General features: G+C 43.9%; 1 protein-coding gene across 5 annotated transcripts in view; it reads left to right on the forward strand.

The window, feature by feature from the left end:
- The window catches only part of LOC135205284 (uncharacterized), a 290,446-nt gene that overhangs the window by 70,887 nt on the left and 194,944 nt on the right, over positions 1–24,615 (forward strand). Inside the window, exon 2 of one of the 5 annotated variants that reach the window (XM_064235663.1) lies at positions 12,945–13,002. The exons of 3 other annotated variants lie outside the window; for them this stretch is intronic. In XM_064235663.1, the coding sequence (XP_064091733.1) occupies positions 13,001–13,002 (2 nt within the window). In that variant the 5' untranslated portion in view covers positions 12,945–13,000. Of the gene's footprint in view, positions 1–12,944; positions 13,010–24,615 lie in introns of all 5 variants that reach the window. One more of the 5 variants, XM_064235666.1, reaches the window with a different exon arrangement.

The following is a 24,615-nucleotide window of genomic DNA, read 5'->3' on the forward strand; positions in this document are numbered from 1 at the left end:
TTTTAAAAAGGATTCGGAGTTAGCGGAGAGACAATAAAAAAAAAAAAAACCCCGAATTTTTTCTTCGTCCCTCTTTCCTCTTCATCGATTCTCTGAGAATCTGGAAAGATTATATACTCGGATTCCTGGGTGACTTTCGGTCATTGTTAAAGGGTTTTCCCCTATTAGCAAAGTGCTAATAGTTTTGTCAAGTAAGGACGTTTTCCTTTCCCCCTTTGTCAAAGATATTAAACATTTTGTCATTTAAGTGGGGGACCCCTCATAAATGGGGTAGTTCTCATTGACATAGATTTTAACGTTTTTATCGTTTAAGCGGATAAACTCATTAACAAATTTTCGGAAGAGCTCTCATTCATTTTCAAGAGGCTCATCCGGGGTTAAGAGAAAGACTTGTAGACTAGATCCAGGAAGTCTTATGTCCAATATCATAAGAACATTGAACGGTCTTTTTCGATCCTCGGTTCTCTCTTGATGATCTCTATTCGAATATTACTCCACTTTTCTTGGAAAAGAGTCTTGACAAAGAGTCAAGGAGTTCTTTTTAAAAGTCTCGTTCATTAGAACGTGGACAGTCGTTTTCCTTTCTTTCTCTCTTCCTCGTCGAGGAAAGATGTAGTAGAGAATTCGATGTTCAAATTACTACAATACTTACGTAGTTTATCTTTGCGTCATTTTGCTAACGCATGGGTCAAGTCATATACCGCATATCGTATTTACCTCTGCTGGATAGAAGCCGAAAGAACTGTTGTTTCTAATGATATTTATTTGACACTCCCTTCAACCTTCCAAGAGTTTTCGGAGTAAGAACAACTCTTCAGGTATTGTTACGACAACACCAACTCAGCTTCTGTATTTAGCGAATTCTGTTTCGTTTAAATAGGCCTGCTTGAGAGTTTCCTTTTGCTCGATAATATCATACCTATTCCTTCGTAAAGGGAGTAGCTGGCAACTCAGGCAGATAGTATTCTGTTTCACCATTGAAGCTTTCCTTCGAGAAGACTTCTCCTTCACTCTTTTTGATAGAGATCGAAGGTGGTCGATCTCCAATCCTTATTTTGTTTTCTTGAAGGCAAAGAATTTAGGATGGAGATCGTTGTTCAGAATACTATAATATACTACGTATATTAACTCGCGACATGATTCTACTAAGCAGTTGAATTTTCCGAGGGGTAGGCGCATATCCTAGTTATTCTACGGATTGCGACTTAGACGAGAAGTATTCTAATTGAACTGCAACACCAACTCAGCTTCTGTATTTATGCGAATTTTGTTTCGTTTAAATATGCCTGCTTGAGAGTTTCCTTTTGCTCGATAATTTCATACCTATCCCTTCGTAAAAGGAGTAGCCGGCAACTCAGGCAGATAGTGCGAGACGATGAACAAGGCTGCTGTTACTGTGATCTACGCAGTACCGGCTAGCTCGGTGTCATGCGCGGTTGGTTACGTCTCTCTTCCTTGCGGGAATGGCTGAATAAACCGTCTCTCTGCCCTACAATCATGGATTTTAGTCTCGGGTTGAGGAAATTTCTAGTAATCTTGAATGATCATGCCTTCCGTTTACTTAGAAAATTTCAAAAACAAGATATCTCTTATACTTGTTCGGTGCGGGGTTACCGCACGGTAACAGAATTCTGTACGAATCTACCGCGGCATAGCACTATAATAATGCTCTCCTGCTTATGCAAAGCGCAGCCTTATTTAGGGAAGGAAGCAGGCTGAGTGAGGGATGGATGAGTGCTGGGGACCATTTCCTCGCTGGAGAAAGCTTGTTTTCCCTGAATAAACAGCAATTCAGACCTCTACAAATTTTCCTCACGAAGAAATTGGAATAACATCAAAGATCTTGTAATTCTAATTTTCTCTCAACGGCTTGAGGATCACCTCGGGTGATAGCGAGAGGGTGCCAGACATCCGAACAGAGAACAGATGTTCTGGCACATTGTCTGAAAGAATTGGAAGCCAAATTGGTCGGCTCTCCAGTTCCTCGAAGGGTGAGTTTGGATCGAGTGGCCCAAATCATCTCGGATAATTTCTCAGCTCTCTCATAGCTCAAGAAGAGAGAATTCGTTATGGGCTTGGGCACGGAATGTAACGATCCTCAAGAGGTTCGTTAAACTAGTGCACGTCCGTGCGGGTCTTCTCGATCGAAGGCAACAACTACTGACGTCTGAGTAATCCTCACTTAGAAGTATGTCGAAAGTGAGGAGAGACTGAGGGCGTCCTTTCGTTAAGTTTTTCGTAATATTGAAGACGAAGGAGCTTCCTCTTAAGTTGTTCCCTTATTCATGATCCTAGAGGATTAGCTTTAGTCGCCACATGTTGGCCTCTTAAGAGGTTGGATTCACAGAGGTCAGGTAATTCAGAGAATTGTCCAAAGACCCTTCCCGAGAGAATCGGTGTAATCTAACATCGTCACTTAGTGAAGTATCTAATATCTCTCCTCTCTGAGTCTGAAGGCGTTCAGACTATCGAGAAGCGATAAGATCTTCAAGATTAATGGCAGTCTCTCTCTTGGCCAAGGCAAAGCAGTGCTGCCTATTTTCAGTGTTCAATCGGAGGGGGCCGTTTCTGGAGATAGTGAAAGGAAATGACTGTTCCTCCACCTCGACCTCTGTGAATTTCGTTATGGTTCTATCTTTCCGTATGAAGTATGAGATAAGATAGAAGTCCTAACTATTGTAGAATATGCAAATATGTTGTTGACGGCCTCTAGGCTCAGAGATTCGGTTCTGTCAAACAACAAAGCTTCACGATCTTTGAGGTCTGTGGAGATCTTGAAATTCTCGGGATCAAAGGTTCCGGCATGGAACTTAGACGTAGTCTGAGTTTCTGATGCCAAAAGCATTTCGAACCTATCCTTTCTGCGAACTTAATACACGTGACCAGAAAGGCTAATATTCTAACCGCTCTAGCCACGGCAAGGAGGGTTAGTGAGGTTTTAGCCATCATCAGAGGTTTTGGCTTTAAAGGACATAATGCGGTCTGTCCTCTAAGCCTTCCGTTCTTGATAAGAACGAAAACCTGTCTAACTCTTGACCCGAAGGCTTGGAGACCAAGGGTATGGCACAATTATTGGGCAAGGGCATTAGAGAGTCCTGTGCCCTGTAGGGTCTCTCAAGTTTTATCTTGATAAAACTATAGAAAGTCAGGTCAACGGACAATCTGCTCGGTGTTCCGTAAAAAGACCAGACTGGTTCATGTCCAAGAACACCCTGGCATTATAGCCAAGGAGTTTTTTTTTAAGAGGTCCTCATTATTCATTATGTTTTGCATAAAGATTTGAGATTTTTTCTTAATATGAAGGCTCAAGAGGTGAGGGCGCGGCCTCGGAAGCATTTCAACAGAGCATGACACTCAGTAACATCCTGAGTGCCACGCTTTAGCGAAGCAACTCTGGGTTTCGCTTCACACGTCCGACAATCTGCGGTGTTCCGTAAAAAGACCAGACTGGTTTCAGGTCCAAGAACACCCTGGCATTATAGCCAAGGAGTTCTTTTAAGAGGTCTCATTCATTATGTTTGCATAAAGATTTGAGTTTCATACATTCAACTTCCCTGTCAGATATATACTTAGCTATAGACTCCGTCGTCCCCGATAGAAATTCGAATTTCGCGGCACACGCTACAGGTAGGTAGGTCAGGTGATCTACCGGCCTGCCGCTGGGTGGCAGGAGTAGGAACTATTACCTTCTAAGGACAGATTTTTCTCTATCGTTGGACTGTAAACATACGTTTACGGTTCCTCCTGATTTGATTTTTTTTCGTGTTTCATCGCCATCGATCTCTGGGCTGTCTTTTGCAGGGAAGTACTGGTCTTTGGTTCGGCATACGCTTTTATTAACTTTTTAATGAATTTCGCTTCGAAATTTCGAAGAAAATACTAAGTGAAACTACCGAAATCATCGGTAGACACTCACATAGTTTGCCATAAAGAGAATTATTAATATTTATTCATTATTATATGTAATAAAGGTTACAACTTTATTAAGGAAATATTAAACTCTAATTTCCTACTTTAGGAAGAATCAGAAAAGCATATAACTAGATACGCTTACTTTATAAGCTTTAATTAGCGTTTGTGCTAACGAGCAGTTAGAGTATTAGCAGTACTAGTAGTTGTTGCATCCTCATCACCTTTTTACTCCTCACAAACTACAAATTTATATATGCAAATTGAAGATAAATGGATAGCTCAAATGCAAGCTTTTAAAAGGTAAGAAGTGAATATATGTTCCCCCATTGCAATGGAGGGTGCGTCTGATCGGCTCTGTCTCGCTCCCAGGTCTAGACCTCTTCCAAGCTCACAAGCCCAGAGGAGAGGAATGTCGACAACCGCAGGGGGGTTTCAGAGAATCCCCACCGATCGGGTGGCGTCCCCTCGGCAGGTTTCTGTAGAACGTCCCAGACTGCCAAGTTCGCCATTGGAAAGGCGTCCTAATGTAATGTGTTCCCCTTGTTAGACGGATAAGGAGAAGAAAGTTTCAACGGCGTAGATTCAACTGAAGATGCAAGATAATCTCGTCGTAGATATCGGAACCTCAGAGAGAGATCTTTCGAGAACAGTTGCGGTAGAGGCATTGCCCTATCCTGTTTTCGTTCCCCGTACAAATAGACGGAGGCTCTATCCCATGGGGTTTGAAAGAGTTATTTCAACAAATTCCTCATCGGTACATTTATATGAAAATATATCTATTCTGAGAAGAACCGATTAGATATTAAAGAATATATGTTGATCGCTCGTTAATGATTAAACATACATATATAATTTTTGTAAGCTTCTAGCTCCTCGACATGAAGCGCCTGAAACGCCTGAAGCGTCTGAGGCGCCTGAAGCGCCTGAAGCGCCTGAAGCGCCTGGAGCGCCTGGGGCGCCTGGGGCGCCTGGGGCGCCTGAGGCGCCTGAAGCTCCTGAGGCGCCTGAAACGCCTGAAGCGCCTGGGGCGCCTGGAGCGCCTCGGGCGCCTGAAATGAGGCGTAAAGCTCTTCAAGTAAAAGGAATGAGGCGCAACGCGCCTGAAAAGCCTGAAGTGGCTAAAGGGAAATATTTAACTCCTAGAGAGCCTAGAGCGCCTGATATAAAACATAGGGCGCCTAGAGAGCCTAGAACGCCTCAAAGGAAAAACAAAGCGCCTAAAGAGCCTGAGGCGCCTGAAACGAGGCGCAAAGCGCCTGAAGCGTCCGAATGGAGACGCAAGGCGCCTGCAAAGCCCGAAGGACGCAAAGCGTCTAGAGCGCCTGAAAGCAGGCGCAAGGATTTGTACAACCCAAAATACAATTTGGATGAGTTATCGGGATTTGAAGCGGACTTGGAGGCTCCTCTTTGGAATTTTCTCAAGATCAATTTTCCCCTGACAGGGCCTCTAGGTGTCGCACAGGTGATCGTAGCCCCTGTCGGGAAGGAATTGATCATGAAAAAAGAGAACGACATATAGGCTTCTCCTGGTAGGGACGAAAGTTGTCGCACAAGCGGCCACCGTCCTTGTCAGAGGGCCTTAGGGTAAAAGAACAACACATCGGCCTTCTCCTGGCAGGGACTCAAGATGTCGCACAAGCGACCGTAGCCCTTGTCAGGTTAGAATCGGTACTGCTAAAAGCCCTTCACCTTACGGAAGGAGGCGCTCTCCTCCGGTTGCTCATTCTTCTCCCAACTTGATGGACAGGAAATGGAAGATAGATCGGAATTGGAAGCCAATAAGGGAGCAGGTCTCTCAGTTTATAAGACCTTAGCGACCTTTTTTTATTGAAAATTAGTTCATTACTAATAAGACGATATTAAAATCTTCCTCCTTCTAAAGTAATGCAACCAACCATTTACAGAAAGAGTGGCAATCGTTTGCAAATTGAACAAGGTTCGTACGAGCTCTCATTCATTGATTAGAGGCTCTTCCAGATAATAGAGGCGTAGAATACGGCCTTATCTCCAAGAGAATAAAAATTTGAGGGAGGGGTTCTCTTCGATCCGAGAGTTTTCATTGCGATCTCTTTCGACTAATGCTAATTCGTATTGACGAAAAGAACGGAGAGGGCAAAATTTCCATTCTCTCTCCGCATCGGAGAGGAAAGAATGTAGAAGGAAGACTTGCTGCATACGACTGCTGAATGACAAGTCATATACGCATACCATAGTTGCCTTTGTGGTTCGCTACGAAATTATCTATATCCTTACAGGATTTTCCTGGTAAGGACTTCGCTTAAAAAGTTTGTTACGACAATGCCTACTCAGCTTCGGTATTTAACAAAGGTTGTTTGGCTTAAATTGGCATTATTGAGAGCTTCCTTAGGCTCGGGAATAATTTTATTATATTCCTTCATTAAATGAAGTAACTGGCAACTCACGATAATGCAGCCAGCAGCGAGCGAGACGGCATGCTGTCATTGTAAGCGTAAGGCCAATACAGTACATCCAGGTCTCGGTCATTACCAGTTGGTTGCATCTCTCTCTCCAACGGGATCGAATGGTTAACCGTATATTCCCCCTACAATCATGGACTTAGTCGCGAATGGAGGGGATAGTTAAGCTAACATAAATAAAATATTGTCTGCCTTTTGCTAAGAAGTTTTCAATAAAAAAGATATTATAACCTTTCAATGCTGTTTACCGTAGGGAACATTATTAAAGGATTCTAACACAGCAGAACTTATATTATATAATGCTCTCATGCTTACGAAAGCATGGCTTATTAGAATACATGCTTAGTGAGAAGATGGATGTAGTAGAGAATTCACTTTAAGACTACGGTATGGTCAAGTCTTTCGAGAAACGCACACAACCTTTTTAGAATCAGATATTGCTCAAGAGAAGATGGATGAGTGGAATGGGAAACATTCTCTTCGTGGCAGAAATGGTTTCCCTGAATACAAGATACTACGTATATAAGAGTTTTTTCCTACTAAAAACGGAATTAACATGTGTAAGGATGTCGTGTACCATAAAGGCACAGATGTTCTGGTACATAACATAAAGAGTATTAGAAGAAAGCGCCGGTCTGAAGCGCCAACCTGGCACAATGAGCCAAGAGCACCAGCCAAGATATTTTCTCGTTTTAGCGAGTTATTAACATAAGAGTCCAGTAGCCTCTCAGACAGCACGCTCGGTAACGGCAAGATTCGTTCCTGATTTCGTTACCCATTTAATCACTTAGGCCAATTCCACGACTCTCTCATATCGCAAAGAGCATTGAGAATCTCTTTTTTCGCTCCTGTTCGCGTTAACAAAGAAAGAGAACCTATTTGGAAAAAAGAGGTTCGATGCAAGATTTTTGCATGTCCGTGAGAACCTTCTTCGATCGACGATAATAACTGTTAATGTATGTCTAACAAATTTATTGGAAAGAGTTGTGAGAAACTGCGGAAAGTCTTCTTCATAGATCTCTTAGCAAGGTAGAAGACGAACAGGCTTCCTATAGAATGCTTCCTTTTCCTCGAACCAAGAGAGGTAGCAATATACGCCATCTTTATTTTATAGAAAGGGGAATATACTATAGTCTTTTTTTCCCCTAAATATAAATATAAATATAAATTCTTTACAGAATTTAAGATAAAGGGCGTCAAAGAAAGAGAGGATAATACTTTATGCCTCATTTTGGCTTCAGAGAGGTTGATTCACAGAGGTCACGTTCTTCTCACAGCATGTTTTTGGAAGTCTTTTCCAAGAGTCTGGATATTCTATCAGCATCTATTATTAAATTAAAGGGACCTTAACAAACCTCTCCACTCTGAGTCTGTCTGCTGCAGACTGACCAGTAAGTGGACATAAATGAGAGGATTTTTCAAGGTAGATGACAATAGTCATGGCCTAGACATAGAATTGCTGCAGATCGTGCTAGAGGGAATGAGGAAACTGTCCTCTTCCGATACCTCTGTGAACCACATAGCGGTTTTTTTCTTCCCTTTCAGAGGGAAGAATCACCTTTGTATATATCTGCTATCAAAGAACGCAGTAAAAGGCTATACTCTGTCTCTACAAAGGGAATTGGGAGATAGCAGAGGATTAAGATCTTCAGGATCTTATTTCGATATATACCTTAATATGACAAGATAGGATATCATGTACTTCTAATGGATCTTTTTTTTTTTTGTGTGCCACAGATTCCATGTTCCGACAAGATGGAACTGCTCCTCATCAAACTTCTTTGAGAAATTTTTATGAGGGAATTCTTTGTTTCTCTGGGTCCTAAACGACCAAGAAGACAAGTGAATTTTTTGAGCATTGGAATCTCGCATCAGATTCTATGGAGAACTAGACAATGGGTCTTGCCAGCATAGTATGTCTAGCAAAAGACTGAAACCCCTATTCCTGATTCAATGTTTTCAGATAGAGGTTTCGTTGTCCAGGCAGAGTACTTACGTTTTCATCTACAGTAGAATGGTTCAAACGTTTGCCTACAGAGTCTTTGGTATGCGATGACGGCTCGAAATGCTTCCCAGAAGGTGTTCAGAGAGGGTACATAAAGAGCTAGAAATCAGGAGTACTCCCAATTTCAGCTCGGAGTCTCCTTCGACTTCCAGGCTTCTTCCCTTCCTTCGGGCAAGGATAGGGAAGATTCTGCAATGAGACACCCCTTCAACATGTAAGAAGGAGATCTCGTGAGCACGGAAGTTATTCCAAGAAGGACCCTCCCTCGGAGGAAGACTTATCTCTCGTACGGTTAGATATGCTATCGTCTACTGGATGTAGCTGATTACAATCACCTCCCCTTACCGAGGGAGAGACCAAAAGCTCAAAGTGAAAGAATTTCTTCCACCCTTCTCCAGTCTCCTGATAAACGATTGTGATGTTAAGGACTTTTGTTCGGACAATGTAGCGCCAATCAGGCGCCAAAATACCAGAACAGGCGTAAAGACGCCAGAGGAAGACAGTCCAAATAAACACTGTCATTGTCTGATGAGGAGAAGGAGCCTGGCCTCCAGCCTGGCGCAGATGCGCTAGAGGCAAATAAATCGGAAAAAGTGTCCGATGTGGGCATCGCCAGTTTCCTCGAGACTCTTTAACAAGCTCGAAGCTCCAGCAAGTGGGGAGAAGTCAGCCAGGCGCCAGGCGCCAGGCGCCAGGCTCCAGGCAGGCGCAAGGCGCTAGCCAGGCGCCAGGCAAGCAACATGCGCCAGCCAAGCGCGAGGCGTCAGACAGGCGCGAGGCGCCAGCCAGGCGCGAGGAGCCAGCCAGGCACAAGCCAGGCTCTAGGCTTCATCCAGAAGAGATCAATTTCAAAGTGTGATCTCTAAAGCACTTCTTAAGTAACTTGATGATTCCTTCAAACAGCTGAGAATTAAAAGCGCGTGAAGTGCGAGCTTTTAACAATTCTTGTTCTTTCCATAACAATATGTCGTGAGAGACATATTAGCTGTAATTTACGGGAGATGCAACTCTGTGTTGTCTTCTCTTTGCACGAAGGAGGTCAACTTGACCTATGAGAGATCCTTCTCTCTTGGTTACGTGTCTACGGATACGTTGCTGGGATAGGGACCGACACTGATCCTTAACTAGTGAGTTAAAAATTTTTATTTTAAAACACATAAGTAATACTATTTTTCTTTGGGTTTATTGTGAAATGAGTTTGGGGATAGCTCTTTTCAAATTAAGCACAAACCCTCGTGTTAGGATCAGGTGATCGGGATCGGTGTTGTGCTCCTTAATTATGCCAGTAGGCATAGGTGTTTTGTCATGTAAGTGGATAGGACCCCTTTGACAAATAACCATTAGATTCTGTCAAGTAAGTGGATAGACCCCATTGACAGATCTACAAGAACTCTTAGCCATAGGTCACATCCTCGCTGAGGCTCTTGAGACGAAGCAGACTCCTAGCCAATAGCTAGGAGGTCAACCCTTCGTCTAAACACATAGGAACCAAGGTTTTATTTATTTATTACCTACAACGTATGTTGTTTACCTGTCTAATTCAGTAACTAGCTGTCTCTTACCCACCGCCAAAGGTGCCAATCAGCTAAGTATATATCTGACAGGGAAGTTGAATGTATGAAAACTGATATTGTTTATTGGTACAATAAAGTTTCATACATACTTACCTGTCAGATATACGATTGAATGGCCCACCCAGCCTCCCCATCAGGAGACAGGTGGAAGAGAAAAATCTGTCCTTAGAAGGTAATAGTTTCCTATTCCTGCCACCCAGCGGCAGGCCGGTAGATCACCTGACCTACCTACCTGTAGCGTGTGCCGCGAAATTCGAATTTCTATCGGGGACGACGGAGGTCTATAGCTAAGTATATATCTGCCAGGTAAGTATGTATGAAACTTTATTGTACAATAACAATATCATATTTTTTCTTAATATGAATGCTCAAGAGGTGAGGGCGCGGCCTCGGAAGCATTTCAACAGAGCATGACACTCAGTAACATCCTGATGCCATGCTTTAGCGAAGCAACTCTGTGTTCGCTTCACACTCCCGACGGGATGAATGACGACATTTTCAGATCCGTAAGTCGCTAGGACCATACATATCCGTAGATATATTATTGGGGGCAGGAAGCAACACGAATCCTAATCCGATAGAAAAGGGATAGGTGTGCTTTTAACTTTGAAGGGTTGGTCGCTTGAGGCGCGTTTCCTTTTCTTTAGCCTAGAAGTTATGGAACTAACTTTGATAGGTTAGGTCCAGGTGGTGGTTTTAGCTTCGTGCCCTCAGAAGTATGGTCATATGGTCTAGTCACATTGTGGTCACGCCCCCGTTGACAGATCACTAGAGCGCACCAGCATTACAGGTCTCTACCTCGCTGGCAACTCTAGTAACGCAGAAGCAGACTTTGGTGACAGTAATCACGAAGTCGGCTTATGCTAACAGGTCAGGAACCAAGATGTATATCATCTACTTAATTTAGTTTCCCAAAAATCCTATTCTGTCTCTTCCCACCATCCGAAGGTGGGATTCAGCTATATATATATCTGTCAGGTAAGTTGCATGAACAAAATGTTATTGTTATAATACAATTAAATTTGTTCATACTTACCTGGCAGATATATATAATTAAAGTGCCCACCCACCTCCCCTCAGGAGACAGTGGCACTGATAAAATATGAATAGAAAATGGGAATAGTTCCTGATATCCGCCTCCCAGCGGCGGGAATGGGTACTACCACCTGGCCGCCCACTGCGTGTGCCGCGAATTTTGAAATTCTGTCGGACTTCGGAGAATACAGCTATATATATATCTGCCAGGTAAGTATGAACAAACTTAATTGTATTATAACAATAACATTTTTAAGTTAGGTATTGAATGGTCTAAATTGTTGTATTTCATTGCTTATTGGTCAATTTAGCTCTATTATAAAATTTACTGGGGTGTTTTTGTAGGGCTAGGAACGAATTAGGCAATTTACATGTAAAATGTGGTTCAAGATACGAAAAAATCAGGTTACGAAGGCCGCTTAGGAACGGGTTAATTTCATATCCTGAGGCACTACTGTACTTATAAATTGTAGGTATGCATACAAACCTTTGTTCTTTACATAGGATTTAGTTAGTGAATGGTTGTTGGAGGAGCTGTTTAACTTTCAGAGAAGGTTTTGAACTATTAAGAGGTAGGGGGAAGCCTGCCCACCTGTCAATGTGCGCTCCACTTTGCTTGCGGTCACTGCCAAGTGAAGTTTCTGTGCTTCTCTGCCCCAACTTTTCATTTGCTTTGTTGTGATTGTTGTTTTTTGAGTACTATTTTGCAATGCAAACCCCCTCAGTCATTTAAGCCTACTTCATTGGAGAGGAAACTGAAGGTGTTTAATTAAGCACTGACCAGGGAAGGACAGGTCTTGCAATGGGTTCCTCTCCTCCGTAGAGATTGACCCACACACATTTTGTGCTTCATGCCACAAGCATGGTTTTAATCAAAGCAGCCTATGCTCATAGAGCCAGGTTTGGCCTTCTGAATGGTGGGTGAAGTTTCTGAGAAGGAACTCTCACCCACACACTCTCTAGGAGTGCAATGCTCCACTGGTGACAGCTCATGCCAAACTTACACCAGCTGTTAACCCTCCCTAGGGAATTCTTTTCCCCTTGCCAAATCCTACTGTTGCTTCTGTAGAGAGCCACAGGGGTGGAGAGGGGTTACAACCACCCTGGTTCCATTCCTGGGTAAATCAGATAGATTGCAGGTTAGACAAGTCGATATTGTATGTTGTTTAGGTTATATCAGTTAGGTCTTTGACTTTGATCAGTGGTAGAGAATAGTAAGTGACCCAAACCTTCATCATATAATGCCCTGATGTCCACATATCTGCTGTTTTATCGTGTTAGATAATCTCGGGTATACTATAACATTTCAGATTGTCCATGCTGAAAAAAAAGTTATAAGTCTGATGTTGCTTGTTCATCTGTCAACTAAAATGAGTAAAGATTCTTTTTTGTCTCATATTTATGTAATGTTAATAGAAATAGTATGGAAAATAAAACACTGACCTAGAGCCTCAAAGAAATAAGATTAACAAAATATGTAGTGCCACAGAGACTGGTTGGTTGGAAACCAAAAATTCAAGTATTACTGACAAATACCATTGAATAAATGATTCACAAGGTACCTATCTCCTTTGCTTTCAGGCAGATTGTAATGGCCCTTATTTTTCCCTCAAAGCACATAATGTAACTAGTGTAACTGAATATTTCCATGTCATTTCGAAACATGGTAAAAAAACAAAATTTTTCAAGTTCATCAAAATCAGATGAAGGATTTTGACTGACTTCATAGTCCTGCTTTCCTTGTTCAGACCCATTAAACGAACTTCTTTGATTATGCTGCTATATTGTGTGAGTAGTTAAGTTAATTCCTCAATGTAACAATCAGCCATTTTATATTGCATATTTTGTTAATTATTTGTTTTTATATAGTATATATAAAAAATACTTTTAATTTTGTCTTATTTTCCTAGTCAGTTACCTGATCTGCCTGAACATACATTGAATGATTGTGGTCTTATTGTCTTTGTTTACTTACTGCAGGCAAGACATGACCGGAATTTAATGTGATAGCATGTCCCACGAATTCTTTTTAGAAGATGTAAGAAGTAAGTGTCATTTTATTTTACTTTGCTAACGTTGTTTAATGTAATTTTTTTTTAATTTAATCTGTTTGTACACATGCCTTCTTGGTCTCAGGATTACGTATTAAAAACTGTTAGTTGGGTTGCGATCGAGTTGCTAGAAAATGTCCCCGTAGTGGAGGGGCGGGGGGCTGGGGTAGTCGTCACTGCACCTTACGTGGTGCACTGCAGGCAGTACTTAAGGTTCTGCAGCATCCCTTTGGTCCCTAGTTGCAACCTCCTTCATTCCCTTTCCAGTGCCTCCGTTCTTCCATCTGACTTTCCACCCTCTAACAATTGTTTTAAAGTGCAACTGTGTAACGTTTTGGATGAAAATGCATGGAAAATTTGTTTTTGAAAGCAATTGGTGTTATTTTATTATTACCACCCCAAATATTGGTACAATACGTATTTAAAAGGTTTGGAAACTTGGAATGAAAAACTCAAGTTATAAAATTTGTTCAAGCATTTAATAAATCAAGTAGTATCGACAAAAGTTTATTAGGTCATTGTGGTAAAAGCATTAATTCAAAATTTGTTGAACAAAATACCATACAGTAAATCCCTGGATTTGTTTGTTTGTTTGTATGGTGTTTTTACTTTGCATGGAACCAGTGGTGTCACGGACACCGAGGTCCGCTACAGGTACTTAATTTTAATAAACAAAAAGAATTCAACACCAACAGTTGAAACTGGGGATCCGAATATATAAAGAAACAAACAGAACAAAGGTTTATTTACAAGCTTACTAACAAAGATAAATGCAGAATGGTTTCTCCTATTTACATAACAAAAGTAAAATCTTATTATACATGAGCTGGGGAAACAGTGAGGTAATGAAATACTTTGCTGACCTGAAATTTTGCCAGCTGTCGAAAATCAATGCTCGAAGCGATGGCTTCACAAAGGAGAACTGTAGAACTTCAGACGTCTTCTTGACTCCATACTGCAGAAAGCAATGTTTATTCTTGATACTCGAAGGGCAGGTTACTCCTCAAAACCACCTTGAAGGACGTTTCTTCTCTGAAGGCTTGCTCAACATCGGAAAATATCTGTCGCTCTCCCTCTCTGACGGGACAACTTGACTCAAATCCGATCAAACTCTCGTGGGCCTTCTTCCTCTCTTATCCTTGGTCTGTTCCTTCTTCTCTTATCTCTCTCTCTGATGATCTGATCTTTTCTACTTCCTCAGGACATTTATATATATATATATATATATATATATATATATATATCTATATATATATATATATATATATATATACATATATATATATTATATATATATATATATATATATATATATATCTATATATATATATTATATATATATATATATATATGGCAATCTGGGATGGGGCTAAAGGGGGCGGAGCATAACAGCAAACATCACAGACTCCCGACAAGAACTTTTTAGAAGGATCTCGACGAAATTTTGCATCATAACATGCGGCGTTTCTACAGACATGTCGGTGCCTGTTGAGTTCCATATCCCAGCTGGCGATTCTAGAACAATCATGAGAACAGGCGCCTCCAACACATGCGCAAAACCCTCCTAGCTGCAGACCTACTTGAAGAAAATGCATTTTCCTTTCCTTTGATATATTTTACTTTGCTATAGAGTGATTACCATGACACGTTCCCCCCAAAAGAAAAAAAAATGAAAACTGATTTTTATTTTTTTCTAAAGAGAAGCAAGAATCATACAGCAGGGGAACAATTCTGCATACGCTTTTAATCCAGTTAAACACGGGCCACACTTCTCCATTCACTCACCCAATCGAACTGAAAACGGTCTTAGGCTACTTGTTCTGACAAATCTCTAGAGAGGCTATCAGCTAAAACATTATCCTTTCCTCTTAATTTTTTGTTTTCTGGACTCTGATTAAAAACTTGGAAATACTAAAACACTTGCGTTTTTCTCAAAACTAATTTTCATACATTCAACTTACCTGTCAGATATATACATAGCTATCGACTCCGTCGTCCCCGACAGAAATTCAAATTTCGCGGCACTCGGGGGCTACAGGTAGGTCAGTGATCTACCGCCCTGCTCTGGGTGGCAGGACTAGGAACCATTCCCGTTTTTCTAATCAGATTCTCTCTGTCACCGGTGGTATCAAAACATTGTTGTTACTTCCTCCTGACTGGAATTCTTTTTTCACAACGCTTTTGATCATCTTTCGACTGAATTTTTGGGGTGACGTACTTGGATCGTTGCTTGGCATTCGCTATCGTGGACTGTTTTTTTGGACTTGCTTTGGATTTTCGTGAATATGTCTGACTCTAGTGGTAGTTTCAGAGTGTGTGTGAAAGAGGGCTGTAAGGGTGAGGATTCCGAAAGCTTCGGTAGATCCTCACACTGGCATGCAGTGGTTGTAGAATGGTTGAATGCTCGATTGAGAATACGTGTGTTGTAACGAGTGTGAGAAACTGACGTGCGCAAGAATGGAAGAATCTAACTTCCTACTTGAAGAAGTTGGAGAAAGATAGAGAGAGGAAGGCGGCTTACAAAAGCCGGAAAATGTCTAGATCTCGTGAACCTTTATCTAGTTCTGTAGCTTCTTCTTCTGATAACATAGGCCCATTCTATTTCAGCCCGTTCACAAGTGTTAATCCCTTCTGATTCGGCCTCAGAAATGGCGGAACTCAGAGCTTCCCTTCAGAAATGCAGGAAAAAATGGCAGCATTGGAAGGTAAGAAAAGTGAAGGTGTTTCTCAAGTGATTTTAGTGTCCCCAGTGTGGTGGAGGGGGCGTCTGGTCGTCTCTGCGACGCTCCCAGGCCTAGAACCTCTTCCAAGCTCCTGGCCCAGAGGAGAAGGAAAGCGTCGAAAGCCTTACGGGGGTTGTAGAGAATCCCCAACGATCAGGCGTCCCTTCGGCAGAATCTATTACATCTCAAACTGCCAGGGACAGCTATAGGAAAAGCGTCCTACGAGAGTGCTTTTCGTCATCTAGTTTCGCCTTCTCCGAGAAGAGGATTGGAAGGAGTCGAAGCTTTCCCGTCCGCTTAAGAGGAATTGGAAAGAACCTGAGCTTAATTCTAGTCCTGAGCGCTTCTCTGAAGAAGATGCGCCTTCGGTAATAAAGAAGGCTAGAAAGGAGTTAGATCCTTGGACTGTAAGAGATCCTCAAGCGCCTTCCAGATCTCCCTCTCCTGATTCGAATGAGTCCTCGACCAGGAAAATTTTGATGAATATGCAGGAGCAATAGCGTCTTTGGTAGGAGAGTACTTTCTAAAGAGCCTACTCGTAAGAAGGATGATAGGCTTCCGATTAAGAGATCCAAATACCGATCTCCTGTCAAGGCGCAACGAGCCATTCGGGGGAGGTGTCGCACAGGCGACCATCTCTGGGGGAAAGCGGAGCGTTAGGCAGGAGAGAAGTGGAAAAGGAAGTCAACTCCTGCCAAGCGTCTGGCGCCAGCTAGGAGCCAGGCGCCAAGTAGGCGCAAAGAGCCTGAGTTTCCTGTAGATCGTTCAAGGACTGGAACTTCATCCAAGCAACAAGATCCAACTGGAGAAGAGGGAACTCCTGATAGGAGTAAAGCGCTCCTGCTAAGCGCAATATACTTGCCAACACGAAATGCGCCTTCCATGTGCGATACTCCTACCAAACTCCAGGAGTATTCGGAACTAGATGCGCCTTCCAAAGGTCAGGAGTATTCGGAAAGAGATACGCCTGCCAGGCGCCAGGAGTACTCTGATCTCGATACTCCTCCCAGCGCCGGAGTATTCTGAACTTAATACTCCTACCAGGCGCCAGGAGTATCGGATCGCGATGCGCCTACCAGACGCCAGGAGTATTCGAAGCGTGTTGCGCCTGCCAGGCGCCAGGAGTATTCCCAACACGATACTCCTACCAGGCGCCAGGAGTATTCTCAGCGAAGATACTCCTGCTAAACGCCAGGCGCATTCTCCTCATGAAGAGCTTGATATCCGACAGGAGTCTTCCAAGCGTAAAACTGTTATGCACGACTCGCCTAATGATAGACGTAGAGAGAGAGTTACTCTTAGTCCCTCTCCTAATAGAAGTGCTTCTTCTTCGGAAAGGAAGAGATCAAGGGAGGAGACAGATGAGAGAAGGGAGCCTTCTCCTTCCGAGGCCTTTAATTAATTTAGAAGACGTCTCGGAGGATGAAATCACTAACAAAGAAGGACTTTCAAATGATAAGTTCTTTCTTCTCTTCTCTTAGAAGAAATATGGAGATGCCTTGACTCCCAGCCGCTCCTCCTTCTCCGCGCTCTCTTTTTTTCAAAGCACGAAAGCGCACAAGTCTTCATCTTTCCTGAAAATGAAGCCGGCCATATCTATGAAAAGGGCCCTAACAATCTCTTGACTCCCCCCCTGGATCAAGACAAAGAAGGAGTTAGGAAGGACAGTCTTTTGCCTGCCTCCCGCTAAACTAACGGGTAGGAGAGGCATATGGTACGAAACGGGAGAGAATATGGGATTGTCTCTGCCTGTGTCCACTGAGTCGACTTCTCGAGTCTCGTAGACTCCTCGAGGAGACGCGCCTTAAATTCAGCTAAAGCAACATGGGGTCTTTTCGGAAATGGACCATCTCCTCAAGGGACTTTTCCACACTTTAGAAGTATTTAACTTCCTGGATTGGTCCCTTGGGGTTATTGCTAAGAGTCCATGAAAAGGAACAACTAACCCCGAACCTTACATAGCATCCTTACATGCATTGATAAGGCTGTTCAAGATGGATCGGCGGAAGTATGCTCCCTCTTTGGTGCGGGAATACTAAAGAAGAGGGCGGTTCATAGTGCTTTTCTCACTAAGGCCGTCTCTCCTTCGCAGAGATCCGCTTTATTGTTTGCGCCTCTCTCAGAACATTTATTTCCTTCTCAGTTGGTGAGAGACATTGCTCATTCACTAACTGAGAAGGCCACTCAAGATCTTCTGAGACAATCCTCAAGGAAGAATAGACCTGTGGCCATTGAGAAAAGGAAAAGAAAGCCACTAGGCCAGCTCAGCAACAGCAGCCCTTTCGAGGAGGCCCTCAGGCTAGATCCATCGCCAGAAGGAAGACAACGGAGAAAAGGGGAAGATCTTCCTTCCGTCCCTTTAAGAAGGGAAAATGAGAAATCTTTCCTCCAGACACCTGTAGGAGCCAGGTTACAGTTCTTTGCGGGAGCATGGGAAGATATAGGATCCGATCCTTGGTCGATGTCAATAATCAGGAAAGGTTATTATATCCCATTCAAGGACAGGCCCCCCTTGACAACATCACCGAGGGAACTGTCCGCCAGATACAGGGAACCTGTTCTGATGGATACTCTTCGTCAAATGGTGGAACAGATGTGGGACAAAAGAGCAATAGAACTGGTACTGGATCACAGCTCCCCGGGGTTTTACAATCTCTTGTTTTCTCGTAGCGAAAGCCTCGGCGGGATGGAGACCAGTACTGGATGTAAGTTTGCTGAACAAATTCGTAGAACAACAGAAGTTCAGCATGGAAACGTCTGCCTCAGTACTTGCAGCACTCCGTCAAGGAGATTGGATGGCGTCCCTAGATCTTCAAGACGCATATTTCCACGTCCCGATTCACCATTCGTCGAGGAAGTACCTTCGTTTCATGTTCGAGGGAAGGATCTATCAGTTCAGGGCCCTGTGTTTCGGCCTATCTACGGCTCCCCAAGTCTTTACAGACTTGATGAAAAACGTGTCAAAACACCTACACATGAAAGGGATAAACGTCTCCCTATACCTGGACGACTGGCTCATCAGGGCAGGTCTCGAAAGCAGTGTTTGGAGATCTGTCAACAATCCTGGAATTGACGAAGGTATTAGGATTAATCGTGAACCTCGAGAAATCTCAGATGGTCCCAGCCAGAACGTAGCCTACTGGGGATTCAGATGGATTCTCGGGGTTTTCGAGTATTTCCTTCTCAAGAGAGAATAAGGAAAGGCTGTTCCACAGTATTGAACTTCTTTGAGAGAAAAGCGTACTTCAGCGAGGGAATGGTTGAGCCTTCTGGGGACCCTTTCCTCGCTCGAACAGTTCTTTCCTCTAGGAAGACTACATCTCCGTCCGCTTCAGTTCTTCCTGAGAAGCAGTTGGAGTTGGAAGACAGGACAGCTCTCGAACACTTTTTCCAATCTCATCGGAAATAAAAGATCAATTAAGGTGGTGGTTGACCCCCTTAGAAGAAAACAAAGGAGTATCCTTGGAAGTACGGAACCAAACCTGACATTGTTCTCAGACGCGTCAGAGACAGGTTGGGGTGCGACCTTAGGATCCAAAGAAGTGTCAGGCACCTGGTCGGAAGAGCAGGTGTCCATTGGGCACATAAATTGCAAGGAGCTATTTGCAATTCCACCTTGCGCTAAAGATCTTCGAGCACATTGTCAGAGACAAAGTGATACAGATAAACTCCGACAATACAACCGCTCTGGCTTATGTCAAAAAACAAGGAGGAACTCACTCTCTCGCCCTATACGAACTAGCAAGAGATCTGCTGATTTGGGCGAATCAAAGGACGTGTTTCTCCGTAACAAAGATTTGTCCAAGGGAGAGGAATGTGAGAGCGGACAGACTGAGCAGGAGGTTCCAGGTCCTTCCTACAGAATGGACCCTCCACTCGGAAGTCTGTCAGAGCCTTTGGTATCTTTGGGGGAAGCCGCAGGTAGATCTATTCGCCACGTTTCTCTCCAAAAGGATAGATACATTTTGCGCCCTAGTAGAAGATCCAGGGCATTATGCAATAGACGACCCCTTCTCCTGGACTGGTCAGGGCTAGATGTGTGACGCTTTTGTCCCCCATTCAAGATACTGGGGGAAGTAGTCAGAAAGTTTGTGGCCTCGAAGGGAACCAAGATGACTCTGGTAGCCCCATATTGGCCATCCCGAATTTGGTTCACGGAGGTAATGGAGTGGACAGTGGACTTCCCCAGATCTCTTCCAAACAGGATAGATCTGCTCAAACAACCCCACTTCGAGAGGTACCATCAAAATCTACCCGCTCTTGCTCTGACTGCCTTTCGACTATCGAAAGACTTGTCAGAGCGAGAGGGTTTTTCTCGCAAGGCGGCAAGCGCAATTGCCAGAGCCCGCAGATCATCTACTAGGCGAGTGTACCAATCGAAGTGGGAAGTTTTCAGAAACTGGTGCAGGTCGAAGAAGCTGTCCTCTTCCAATACCTCTGTAACCGAAATTGCGGATTTCCTTCTTTTCCTGAGGGAAAAGTCGCATCTCTCTGTACCAACTATTAAGGGGTACAGAAGTATGCTTTCAGCAGTCTTCAGAAACAGGGGATTAGATTTGACGAATGAGATTTAAAGATTTGCGATCTCATTCGCTCCTTTGAAACATCGAAGTCTGTAGAACCTAGGGTTCCAAGCTGGAACTTGGATGTGGTCCTGAAATTTCTGTCCTCCGAGAAGTTCGAGCCACTCATACGGCTCATTCTGGGATATCACTAGAAAGTGTATATTTCTGCTATCTCTTGCTACGGCTAAAAGGGTCAGCGAGTTGCACGCCCTTGAGTCACGAGTTGGCTTCAAAGAAGATTCTGCGATTTGTTCATTCCAGACTCTCTTTCTTGCCAAAAAGGAGAACCCTTCGAATCCCTGGCCCAGGAGCTTCGAGGTAAAAGGACTTATTAGCCTAGTGGGCAGAGAAATAGAAAGATCACTTTGTCCAGTTAGAGCACTGAAATTCTATCTGGACAGAAAGAAGCAGTTGGGAGGTTCACAACATGGTCTATGGTGCTCGGTCAAGGACCCAAGAGACCTATGTCTAAAAATGCTTTGGCCTTCTTTGTTAGAAGTGTCATTACCGAGGCTCATAAGAACTGCCCAGATGACTCTTTTATCTATTAAGAGTAAGTATGCTCATGAGGTGAGGGCAATTGCGACGTCTATTGCATTCCAAAAGAATATGTCACTTAAAATTTTTGGATGCAACCTATTGGAGATGCAACTCAGTATTTGCATCTCATTACTTAAAAGATGGTGCGAGTTTACGTATGAGAAATGTTTTCTCTAGGTCTGTTTGTGTCAGCCCAGACGGTTCTGGGTAAAGGAGAGAGCACCGATCCTTAAATATGTGTACGTAACCCTCTTGTCGGATGTGTTCTTGTATTTCCTGTGCATGGGAGTGTCAGATGCCGCACTGGCGGCCTTCACTTCTCTTCATTAGGAAATCGAGTGACAACTGACTTTTAGAGGGGTACACAATTTTTTTTTTGGAATTTTGTATGTGTTATTATCGAGTTTTTGGTTGTTTTGCTAAGAGTTTGGGGATGACTCTTGGCAATCTTAGAACTAACACGGGATAGGATCGGGTGATCGGGATCGGTTGTGCTCCTTAAAGAAGGCGTGTTGTCATATAAGCGATTAGCACCCATTGACAAATGCCAGTTAGGCTCTGCCGAGTAAGTGGATGAGACCCCATCGACAGACCCACCCCCCAAAACTCTTGGCCGCAGATCACTATCTCGCTAAGGCTCTTGAGGTGAAGAGACTCCTGGGCAGTAGCCACGAAGTCTTCCACCTAATAAGGTAGGAACCAAGGTCTATTAATACTTACAACATATGTTGTTTACCTGTCTAGTCAGTAAGTTAGCTGTCTCTTGCCCTCCACCAAAGGGTGTCAATCAGCTATGTATATATCTGACAGGTAAGTTGAATGTATGAAAATGATATTATGATACAATAAGTTTCATACATACTTACCTGGCAGATATTATACGATTGAAGACCCACCCAGCCATCCCCGCAGGAGACAGGTGAGAGAATCTGATTTTAGAAAACGGGAATGGTTCCTAGTCCTGCCACCCAGAGCAGGGCGGTAGATCACCTGACCTACCTTTAGCGAGTGCCGCAAAATTTGAATTTCTGTCCGGGGAGACGGGACAGCGAGTCGATAGCTATGTATATATCTGCCAGGTAAGTATGTATGAAACTTTATTGTATCATAACAATATCATTTCTCTCTGTGGCACCGTTACTACGGACACGGGCGGTGGCCACGGCACGGGGCGTTCTTTATAATTCTGAAGCAAGTTTACATGCATCCACTTTGCTCTACGCTTACCCCTATCGATTACATAATTTCCCCTCTTCTCTGAAATTGGAAAAGGACCTTTGAACATATAAGATAAGGAGGGACCTTCTTTCTGGAATAAGACTAAAACTTTATCTCCCACACAGAAACTTCTTTCTTTTGCTCTAAGATCATGTTTGCGTTTAGTCTCCCCTTGACTCCCACTCTCATTCTCCTTCGCTAGTTGCCAAGCATCTCTTAAATTGTTTTTATAATACTCTAGATTAGTTGTGTAGTCCTCACTACCCTCTTTAAGCATTAAGTTACATTTTAACATTTCCAAAGGACCTTTAGTGGTGTGACCGAAAACCAGCTCGAAAGGATTAAATCCTGTAGTGTCGTTTGGCGCTAACCTTAAAGCTAACAGAACAAATGGTAACTTTTCTTCCCAGTCATATTCAAAGTTACTACACAATTTTCGTAAACAACTCTTTAACGTTTGGTGAAACCGCTCCACTATGGCTTGTGATTCAGGGTGATAAGGTGTGGAAGTTATGAGTTTAATGCCTAACTCTTTCATTCTATCCCTGAAATATTTGGATACAAAATTACTACCATTATCACTGTATAGTACGAGGCAGACCAAACTTAGAAAAATAATCTAACAATCATTTAACTACGGTCCTTGCGTTACAGCTTCTAACGGGTATCGCCTCTGGATAGCGAGTTAGTCTATCAATGATTGTCAACAGATATATATACTCCCTCCCTTACTTCTAGGCAACGGTCCGACCATATTAATAACTATATTCTCAAAAGGTTCGCCTACTGAAGGAATGTTAACAATAGGAAGACTCACTTCTTGGTGGGTGGAATCTGAGTCAATGAACAGGCTGGTGTTTGTCCAACCTTGGTTCCCTCCCTGGTCATAAGAGCAGAGGGAGGGATCCTAGCCTCTACCCAATGATCGGGGTATGTACCGCAGGATCAATGGTCAGACCTCTGGACCCAAGTAATAAGAGGGAGGCCAGCGTACCTCTTAAAACTAGCAAGCAAGAACTTGTTCCTAGTGCAAGAGGCAATATGAAGTCATGGGTTTGTCTCTTGTTGGCTTCTACTTCCCCCCCCCCCCCACCCCCCCCCCTTTGCCCCCCCCCTTGTTGGGGAAGTGGAGGATAATTGCTCCTATCCCTAATGAAAGGGATAGGATGGAGCTTGGTCGAGTAGCTTACCTACATTGGTCTCCTGTTCCAGCGTAGTGACGACCACGTCCCTCTGCCCACAGGTAGAGGGGGAGAAAAAGATGGGGAAGAGAAGCCAGTCACACTCATTCACTCATCCATTCATGCAGCACACAAGGATGCGATGCTGTTCTGTCCGCTCGGGTGTGGTGTCAAGCTACACAACCTGTTGAGCAGCCACCACGGGGCCCAAGGAAAAAGTGTCCAAGGACCTGTGGGCTATATCCCGAAGGTAGAAGGAGGTGAAGGTGGTCTGGTTGGTCCAGACCCCTGCCTTCAGGACCTGCGCCATGGAGAAGTTCTTGCGGAATGCAAGAGAAGGACCAATGCCTCTGATTTCATGGACTCTCGGACGAAGGGTACGGATGTCGTCGCTACCATCAACTTCGTACACCCTCCTGATCACCTCACACAGCCAGAAAGTGTGTTCTTGGATACTTCTTTCCTGGTCACCCCAGTGCTAACGAAGAGGCGTCGACACTCAGGCCTGAGGTGCCGAGTTCTTTTCAGATAGCGCCTTAGCGCCCTCACAGGACAAAGCAGCATCTCATCCGCATCGTTGTTGGTGAAGTCCAATAGGGAGGGGATTGTGAATGACTCGAACTGGTCGTCAGGGACCGAAGGATTCTGAGTTTTCGCTACGAAGTTCGGGACAAAATAGAGCGTCACAGATCCCCATCCCCTGGTATGCTTGACGTCGAAGGAAAGACCATGAAGTTCCCCTACTCTCTTCGCCAATACCAGGGCCAGCAAGAAGAGGGTCTTGAGGGTCAGACTCTCGGAGTGGCTCGAAGGGACTTCGAGTCAGACTCCTAAGACGCGAGTCCACATCCCACCCCCGGGGGACCGTGGGCCTGAAGTTCCCTGGGTGGGACAAGAGACTCTCGGAGTGGCTCGAAGGGACTTCGATCGACTCCTAAGAAAGAGTCACTCCCACCCCGGGGGCCTGAGTTTCCCTGGGTGGGCAAAGACCTCTCGAACTCCATGAGAGAGATCTTGAACGAGTTCGAGATATCCACTCCCCTCAGTTTCAGGACTAGGGCCAAGGTGGCCCTGTATCCTATGACTGTGGGGACAAAGAGGAGCTTCTCTCGGCGAAGAAAAACTATGAAATCCGCTACCTGCTGAAGAGTGGCTCTGAGAGGAGATAGACCCCGTCTACGACACCAACCACAGAAGACGGCCCACTTTCCCTGGTACACAGCTGCAGAGGACTGTCTGATATACCCAGCCATCTCTGTTGCTGCTTGGCGAGAAAAGCCTCTTGCCCGCAAGAGATGGTGGATAACAGCCAGCCGTGAAGACGAAGGGACTGGACTGACTGGTGGTACCGTTCCACGTGTGGCTGCAGAGAG

This window comes from Macrobrachium nipponense, chromosome 49, assembly GCF_015104395.2.
Source record: "Macrobrachium nipponense isolate FS-2020 chromosome 49, ASM1510439v2, whole genome shotgun sequence".
NCBI lineage: Eukaryota > Metazoa > Arthropoda > Malacostraca > Decapoda > Palaemonidae > Macrobrachium > Macrobrachium nipponense.